Below are 9063 nucleotides of genomic sequence, written 5' to 3' on the forward strand. Positions count from 1 at the left end.
GTTTCAGTTTCTTGTTGGTAATTTGGTCCATATTTGTCTTCTACGGATTTTCAGCAAATTTCGTGAAAAGTTGGAATTAAGGATCGGTATGCCAAAATTCATCGTATGCAGGTGCATCAAATTATTTTCTTCACCAAAAAGGTTTGGGACGAACCTCGAGAGAGAAGGGGAGGCTGATGCAGGAGTACCTGGGCCGGACCCGTTTTCCATGGGCCTCTCGGCCATGTAGGCCACTCAGCCATAACATTAGGTTTTAGGAAGAGTCCTAGTTTAGTAAGATTCGTATTGAATCTAAGTTTAGAAAGTTGCATTATTTCAGTAATTCTATTATTTAGGAAAGTCTAGTTTAAGTCTATCTAGGAAAGTCTAATATCTTAAAAAGGAAGTCCAGTCTGTCTTTATATTTCATGTTAAAGAGAAAAACCAATCAAACTTAATAAAGTTTTCAGTTATTTAGAGTTATTTGATCGTTATTTTATCGTTATTTTATCGTTCTTCGTTTACTTTTATCGTCTTCTTTTAATTCCGCTACGACTACATCAGATAAGCATGATAACCGCCTAAGTTAAACCAATAATGAAAGAAGCCTGAAACCCAACAACATGAAAGTGCCCTGAACCTACATGAAAGAAGTCTAAAGCCCAACAATATGAAAGTGGCCTATAACGTGACAAACTTAGTAATACATTATTTGTACTTTTAGTAATGCAAGATCAATAAACCATACAAGCTTTTGGAGTTAAGTCAACAATTTTGTTTTGACCACTTGGCCATCCAAATAATTCCCATCTTAACCATACACACGGCACTTCAAAGAAAAAAACCATACACACGGACTGACTGAAGTAAAGAAGAGAAAGGAGAGGCGAAATGAAATGAAAGCCTACTCAATCTATCACTCGTCCTTCATTTCTTCTCTTTCTTCTTCCTCTGATTTTCGTATCTCTAATTACTGTAAAAATCAATCGATCTCAAACCCAGTTAGATTTACACTCACCCCATTTTCTCTCTCTAAAATCCAAACTATTATTCCACCATCCCCTCGATTTTCATCGTCTACTAGAGCCACTACTACTGAATCATCAATGGAAGGGGAACAAAGTTCAACTTTTGATCAGTCAATGAAGAATCTCTTGTTTGTTGAGATGGGTGTTGGCTACGATCAACATGGGTATATTTTCTCTCTCTACTTTATTCTTCTAGGGCATCCCTCTTACTGTCTGATTCATTTTTCTAAATTCATAGCCAAGATATTACAGCTGCGGCAATGAGAGCTTGTAGAGATGCGATTTCTTCTAATTCAATTCCAGCATTCCGAAGAGGTATTCTTATTTAGGATTTCCTAATCTGAGTTTCTGGGAAAAAAGAAAAACCCTTTCCTCCTTTCCTGTTCTTGATTTCATATTTGTGAAGTTCATTAGAATCTTGACCGAGTTTTAGACGTTTCTTCATGAATTTAATCTCAATTCTAGGTTTTCTCAACTCATTGCATTTTGAGTTGGATGACCACAAACTTAACATGGTATCAGAGTTAGGCGCACTCATGATAAGTTTATAAGTCACACGTGCTCCATGAAACCTGAAAAGAAAAACGCCACACGCGAGGGGGCGTGTGAGAATAGTCCCACATGCGAGAAGGGCGATCTAGCAACCAAGAATGTTTCTAGGTTTCTCTCCGCTCATTCCCAATTGGTTTTGAGTTAGATGACCACAAACTAACACCTATAATTGTTGTTCTTCTGTGAGTTGGTTCTGAAAGAACCAATTATTCTATTGGGGTTTGAATTTGTCACAGGGTCAATACCTGGTGTTGGTTTTGAGCAGATGAAGCTTCAGATCAAACTTGGAGTCCCTCAGTCTCTACAACAATCTTTGGACATTGAGAAAGTTAAATCAGTTTTTCCTTAGTGAGTATTATCTATAACTCTACTTGCTCCAAGTTAGCTCATTCTTATTCAAATTTACATTTTTCTGACCTTATCTATCATTGTTTGAGATTATTGATTAATACATATTTTTGGCATTTGAATATCTCCCTAATTACTCCCTTACGATGAAAACATGAACCAATGGTCCTCGATTGGAGATAAACGCTACACAAGCCCCCCAAAGTGCTTCAAAGCTTATGCTTGAGCTTGCACCTATAGTCCACGCCCATGTAGCTCCCCCAAACGTTGTGGCATTATTACATCCGCCACCACGACCAGCCTTTGAGATTTCAGTGGCCCAAAACGAACTTAAAGTTTGAGGCTCCTCTTGAAAGATGTGCATAATTTACACGTATTGTTTATATCAGTAGATGTATTCATTTGACTCGTAATTTTCATGACTCGTGTGGTTAGAGAAATAATTTTTTATATTGTGATCATGCATGTGTATATGTATGAGAGTAACAGTAATATGATTCACGATTTATAATTATTACGATGATAACATAAAATGATACAGACAAATCAAATAATATGTATGAAACTATATTTTGCCGAAAACTGGGTCGACACCTGACTGGACCGTTGATGTGCCTCAATCTTGGGAGTAATACACATGAAGTAGGACTTGCATGTTTCAAAATATTTTAAGGTGGTCACTGGAGAGTTATGCAGATTTTCAGGACACACTTAAGATAATAATCTAATGTGCATGGTATTGAGCTTACGCAGTAATGCAAATTAGACCAGCATCGAGTAAAAAAGACTCCCTCATCTTATTTCTTGATCTTGTTTCTTCGATTTTTATTTTGGGTTGCATAGAAATTGTACGATGGACCAAGAATTGTGCAGTACCCATTTAGAATTAATTCTAACATGAATGTAAAAATGAGTGTTCAATGTCGAAAATTAGAGTTCTAAAGAGTTTAATCTTCAAATGGGATTTTTTTGTGATTGAACATGTTCTATGTTTTGTTTCTCCAGATACTTTAAAACATACAACATTGAATGTTTGAGTTGTATGTTGTCGTTTGAGTAATCAATTAATGGTAGTTTTGCTTTAGTTTTTTCGGTTTACTTGTTTGTTTCGATATTTTTTTTATAACTCTCTTAATATATTTGTGTTGGAAGGTTTATTTTGTTGAATGATTTCATGGTTTCTGTTTTGGTAATACCGGAGAAATATGAAAGTGTGGGAGAAATAAGAAAATTTGAATGTGTGTTTAAATAAGTTGGGTTCGCTGGTGGTGCCTAATAGAAATTTACAAATGTTGGGGCCCTCAATTCTGGTGTCCCACAGCGACAGGCCATGGCTGGCCCTGCCCCCACCCTCATAGACAAGTCGTCTTCGGCTCTGATACTACTTGTAGTGATCCAATCTCGATTCTCGAGTAGTTACTGACTTACCGTTATCTCTCCACTTATGCGTACATGGATTTGTTCATGGCGAAAGCTCGACAAACATTAATTTGGCTTTCCGTAACATCATTCTGTTATATCTTTCCTAATTCACTTCTACAATTGTAACTTGCCTTCAATGTAATCAAAATTAAACAATTCCGGTAGAAAAAGTCTGACATATAATATTTATTGTTATTCAGTGGCAAAATCCTGAATGTTGATGTTGTAGACGGCGGACTTATTTGTTCAAGTGGTGTACATGTGGAGGAAATGGGAGATAAAAATGATGACTGCTATATAGTCAATGCTGCTGTTTATGTTGGTTATTAGCCTTCTCTTCATTCTTTTCTCTAATCTTCTTAGTTTATTTCGTTAAGCTTTTCATTTAACTTTTGACTACTGTGTTTAGGAATTTTTGTTCTCGGGTATCAATAGTACATCATAATCTTTATGTCAAGTTCTCTATTTCTTCTCATGATTTAGGTTACCCTTTACTGCTCTTCTCATCTCTAGGCAGCAAAACTCTAGAAACTAGGAAAAACGTTCCAACTGTATTAATTCCTATTGACTCAACGGAAAGTGCTACTAGGAGCTGACTGTGTTATACACAAGGTCCTACCCCGGCCCAGTAGCTTACTTGCACATGCTACCAAGTATTTCTTTAGAACGGCCGTGCCCTAGACTGTCTCATGCTTCTTCTACAAGTGACGGATTTAGGTTACAAACAGCAAATGCACCTAAAAGGCGTAGGCAGCAGGGAAGACAAAGTGTTATCATTTTAACATGGATATGAATGATCCTCCTATGCAATATGGGATTTAGTGCCTTGCACATAAAACTTCTGTTTCACATCAGTAACTCTGCTAGGAAGAAGTGAACATTTAGTTAATAACCAATAAAATTAGAATCGGACTTGAAAATTTCATAAAACCTTATTTGTATGTCGTATCATTATTCGTTCTTTCCTTTAAAATTAGGAAACCATTAAACAGCAAGAATTATTCTTGCTCTACAATTTTATGCTCATTCCGGAATAAAAAAGGGACTTGAGAACTTTCTCTAATTCCCTTCAAGCTGAAACAATGATATTGCTGTCTTTCCCGATCGTCAGAGAACGAGAGCTGCATATAGAAGCTGATTCCAAGTATCTGGTAGTCCAGGAAGACACCAATGACTACAGTCGATACCTTTGTGTTTGCCGCTATATGCAGATGGATGTGCATCTTTCCTCAACTGTGATAGTACGGTAACGTCGAGTAGGTAAACTGGTTTCTTTATCCTACTTAGTACTTTCTTCTCAACAATTGATGCAGCAGGCAAACCAGTAGGATACCTTGAACCAAATACTGGTAGTGTCTCATATCTGCAATCTTTCCATGGTTTATTCCATTCCCTTCCCCTGTACTTGCAAAACAAAAAGGAAAGAAATTATAAATTTGTCTGGTGTTGTTGTTTAGCAATGAAGATGGACTCCAGATCCAAAGTGATTTGAGTCAGATTTTGGGAGAATAGTCGCCATTGAAGAATAGCGACCTAGCAACCAAGATTATAATGTTAATGTCTAGGTCGTTTCCATTCATTTCCAATTGGTTTTGAGTTGGATGATCACGAACTTCACAGATTCCAAAACTTTCTTTTTTATCTAATTCGCGAGTCAGACTCGTTTGGATGGATGACTTAAGTTGATTCTGGGTTCATTTGCGTCTAATAGAAAATAAACCAGGATTAATATCCTACTGCCTAAAACAACTTGAAGTAACTATTGGTTCATAACCGAAAACAAGTCAGAGTCGAACGACTCAGATAAGTCACAACAAGGCAAGTTCGACTATAAGAACAGAAAAACAGATACCACCTTATACTGTTAGACTATTTTGAGTAAACTCATAATAGTCTATGAGAATTATATTTGAGTTGAGAGCTTACTCATAATGGGTAGGAGAAATCCCTTGCAAGAAGACTTTAGTTTTGGAAGGATCAATATTGCGGTCAACCCATCTACCCCAAGTTGTCATCCCTTTGTAAAATGCAATCAAAGGGTTCATGTCTTTGTATAATTTGTTCCCATCTTGTATGTAATTCCATCTGTCGACACAACGAAAACTGTTAGATTTGAATAGACGGCGAAGATTAAAGCAACGGTCGAGTAAAAGGTAAGGATCTTACGGTTGATTTCTACCGCGGTGAGTCCACCAATGCCAAGAATTAAAGATAAGCATATCCATGCCTTTCCATGTCTTCTTACCCCTCCTAATCGAATCAAGCTTCAATACTAGGCCAACTTCCTCTCTAACCAGATCTACTATAAATGGTGTGTGATATAGCATAACCTTCACTCCATATTCCTGCATCCAACACTCATAACCTATAATCTCCTTTTGAAAATTTGGAAAAGTGCTCAGTCTTTTTTATTCTTTTTACCTTTTTTTGTTGAAACTCTTTTTCCTTTTTAAATCCCTTTTAATGTAGGAATGGGGAACGGATCTGTATAGGTATCGATGAGTACTATGTTTATCGAGCGGATTGGGTTGGGTGGAATATAGAAAGTCTCATTACATATCAGAACTATCGAGAGGCTGAGGCGGGGAATTAACAAAATCCTTTGGCAAAGCCCGAAATAATCATGGACCGGTGAGTTACAGCGGTATCATGTTCATTACATGCTAAAGACCTAAATCCCTATTTTTACATCAATGGTTAATATCATATAGATCAACCTACTATGTATCTATCGAAAATACTATAAGGTGGGTATTTCTTAAGACGGGCATGTCTTTGGCGTGGAGCCACCTCGAGTATACAGTCGGTGGGCCTCAGGTACCACCGAGCAGCACAGATCGCCAGATCGGAGCATTTTGGTACAGGACCAATGGGTCTCTTTCGACTAGTAGAGAGAGAGAGAGGGAGAGCAAGAGAGAGAGAGAGAGAGAGAGAGAGATTACCTCAAATGTGACTGAAGATAAAACTTTAGTCCTGATAACAGTGGTCTTAGATTTGGGACTTGAAGCATGAATCAAACAAATTAAAGATTCCCATTGATTTAAACTCAATGAGTCACCCACAAACATGATTTTCTTTCCTCTCCATCTCATTAAGAAATCTAACCCATTAAACCTTCAAAACAACAACATATTGACACAACCCTTTTATCAAAAAGTACTAAAGCTATCCCTTTAAACCTCAACAAAAAAGCAAAATCATAAAAAAGTTAGCTCCAGTTCACACTTTGGTACTTTACCTTGGCAAATTGCAAGTATTGGGTTGCCATCTATACTTGAGGTATTGTTTATCAGGTCTACCATAAGATTGACAATCGAACTGTGGATCAATGAAGGGACAACTCGATGAATCGTAAAGCGGATATGATGGGTCGTAAATCCAACTTCCTTGAAAGATATTACATCGACTACTCGCCCCTTGTTTTTTCTCTCTAAAACTACTAACATTGTATAATGTTTCCTCTGTTTTTGCTTCTTCTAAGAACAAAATCAATGAGAAGAATAAAAAGAAGAGTTTGGTTTGAAATCCCATTTTGGATTTTGAGACAAATAAGTGTTTTGAGATAATAAATCTTGTCACCAAGATTCTATCCTTTATATTGAAAGAAAGAAGAGAGAGATTACTTGTTAGGTGTTAGAAATGATTTTTTTTTTCTGTTTTTACTTTTTCATTTGAGCAAGGAGTTCTACAAAAAGGTTAAAGTTAAAACCCAAAAAAGGAGGGGTTATACTTTTGAGTTAGTACCCGCCAAATATTTTTTTGATTTGTTCAAATAAAGTAATTATTAGATGTTCAACAAAAAAAAAAAATTATTAGATGTTTAGTGCTTATGCTATCTTGTAATGACTAATTAAACTGATAGGACAGCTCCCTTATTCGGACCCTGTTCATAGTCTGGTTGGTGTCAAGAATAATATGAACAGATTACTAATGGAATTTGTAGAAGGGTAAACGAGTTAGTTCCATTTCGTCCCCCTAAAGATGACTAACTCACTAAATCAACCCGTGAAGCTGAAGATGACTAGCTTCCGACATAGCCTTTTTTGCACTTTTCTGATAGTTAATTTTAACCGTCCATATTGTCATTCCCTGTTTACCTTTTCATTAAAAAAATTACAGTTCCTATCTTTTTCAAATTTTCTCGCTCGAGGGGACGAAGGTCTTCGACGACGAACGATTGACAACTCGTCGGCAACCCCATAACCAGAAACGAATAAAAGGAAAACAAAGTTTTCTTCTTCTTCCATCACCCCTCCACAAACCATCATCTCTTTCATCAAATTTTTAATTTTGCAACTTTTTTAATTTTTAAATTTTTTCCCATTAAGGCCAGAAGTTTTGAAAAGGATAGAGATGAATTTATTTTGTAGTGAAAGGGTAAAGATGGAAAAAATGCGGAAGATTAAAGATAACTGAAAGAATAATGGAAAAGGAGGTTATTACGATGGAAGTGGGTCATTTCAAGGAGGTCATTTTAGTGAGATTGTCATCTTAAAGGGGCCAAAAGGAATTAACCCAACAAGTTATTCATCACCAACAGGTCATGTCATGGGATGTGACTTGTTTTATTCTTAATTCAACTACTTATTTCCATCCTTGCAACAATAGCTTAAAAAACCTATTTTGATTATGAGATATGATTTTATTGTTCATTCAGCTGCTTATTTCCAATAACTTTTAATACATTAGAAGTTAACAAATGTACCCATTGAGATTTAGAAAAAAATGTATCTTTTTACCACTCAGTTTTTTTGTTTACCAAATTATTCTTCTCATTACAGCGAAATTTATGGCATGAGAAATGGCAGCTGAGCAATGGACCCCTCTTCCCATAAATGCATATGCCAAATTTGTCTTCCATCTAGGTCCCATTCTCACTAGAACCAGAAGAATTTATCCTTCCTAACAGAGCGAAGTTTATGGCATGATGAGGGAGAATGCTTGTCATTGAAAATAGAAGTTGATTTTTGTCCATAATCATGATATATGTTTGCGAGTACACATAACTTAGAGAATCTCCAATGCAAAACTCAATCTTAGAAACTCGGAGTGTCACATAGGATTTTCTGAGTTTTTCTTAAAAAATCATCTCCAATGCAAAACTCAACTAAGATCTCAAAAATGATGTGTCGAGAGTGGAATAGAGATATCTCGAGAGGACACTCTATTTTCAGAGTGTCCTCTTGAGATATCTCTAATTGTCCAACTCATCAATATTTAAATTTCAACCAATAGAAATCAAGTCTTCGTATATTTCCAAAATAACTAATTACTTTTTTACAAAAATAACCATGACACGTAAGTAAAATAAAAGAGTTTAGAGTGTTGCATTGGAGACATACAAGAATTGAGGATCTGTATTTTCGACATCTATGAGTGAGAATCTCAATTGGAACTCGACAAATAGGACGAATAGAGATTTTTTTGAGTTTTGCATTGGAGATGCTCTTAGTCTGAATGGCTTTGTACTTTTAAACGGAAAAGAACCTAAAAAGAAGTTATAAAATGATAGTTCAAATCTCAATTGGAACCCTAATCCCTTACTTACTTAGGTTCTCGGTTGTGTTTATTCCGGACCGGAACAATCCCGATCTTGTGTGTGCTTGAGAGAAGTCGACTTAGATGGCTATCTTATAGAACCGATACAAATTCACACACATATAGGATATCCGTAATAAGGTATCCTGCTATACCTCACATTAGAATGAAGTTCGAAGCTTTTGGATGTATTACA

At 36.2% G+C, this 9063-nt stretch overlaps 2 protein-coding genes across 2 annotated transcripts; one reads left to right on the forward strand and one right to left on the reverse strand.

The window, feature by feature from the left end:
* Positions 1–745: 745 nt before the first annotated feature.
* LOC147557113 (50S ribosomal protein L34) lies at positions 746–3804 on the forward strand. The gene is made up of 4 exons (XM_086658116.1): positions 746–1171; positions 1246–1322; positions 1796–1907; positions 3530–3804. The coding sequence occupies exons 1-4, from the start codon at positions 876–878 to the stop codon at positions 3657–3659; spliced, it is 615 nt and encodes a 204-aa protein (XP_086514242.1). The 5' UTR covers positions 746–875; the 3' UTR covers positions 3660–3804.
* Positions 3805–4214: 410 nt separating this feature from the next.
* Positions 4215–7008, reverse strand: LOC147557114 (protein trichome birefringence-like 39). The gene is made up of 5 exons (XM_086658115.1): positions 6568–7008; positions 6272–6443; positions 5496–5674; positions 5256–5414; positions 4215–4728 (listed from the first exon to the last, which is right to left on the reverse strand). The coding sequence occupies exons 1-5, from the start codon at positions 6858–6860 to the stop codon at positions 4437–4439; spliced, it is 1095 nt and encodes a 364-aa protein (XP_086514241.1). The 5' UTR covers positions 6861–7008; the 3' UTR covers positions 4215–4436.
* Between the last annotated feature and the right edge of the window lie 2055 nt (positions 7009–9063).

The sequence above is a fragment of the Eschscholzia californica genome, unplaced genomic scaffold (assembly GCF_041429995.1).
Source record: "Eschscholzia californica isolate CP2 unplaced genomic scaffold, dmEscCali1.0.p SCAF_2, whole genome shotgun sequence".
NCBI lineage: Eukaryota > Viridiplantae > Streptophyta > Magnoliopsida > Ranunculales > Papaveraceae > Eschscholzia > Eschscholzia californica.

What these genes read in the sequence shown, in the direction of transcription:
- LOC147557113 (XM_086658116.1), top strand. Translation starts at nt 876, where the DNA reads ATGAAAGCCTACTCAATCTATCACTCGTCCTTCATTTCTTCTCTTTCT. An exon ending in GTTGGCTACGATCAACATGG is followed by an intron (nt 1,172 to 1,245) that starts GTATATTTTCTC and finishes CTAAATTCATAG; the next exon opens with CCAAGATATTACAGCTGCGG. An exon ending in GTTAAATCAGTTTTTCCTTA is followed by an intron (nt 1,908 to 3,529) that starts GTGAGTATTATC and finishes ATTGTTATTCAG; the next exon opens with TGGCAAAATCCTGAATGTTG.
- LOC147557114 (XM_086658115.1), bottom strand. Translation starts at nt 6,860, where the DNA reads ATGGGATTTCAAACCAAACTCTTCTTTTTATTCTTCTCATTGATTTTG. An exon ending in TATCTTCAGTCACATTTGAG is followed by an intron (nt 5,675 to 6,271) that starts GTAATCTCTCTC and finishes TGTTGGATGCAG; the next exon opens with GAATATGGAGTGAAGGTTAT. An exon ending in CACCGCGGTAGAAATCAACC is followed by an intron (nt 5,415 to 5,495) that starts GTAAGATCCTTA and finishes TTGTGTCGACAG; the next exon opens with ATGGAATTACATACAAGATG.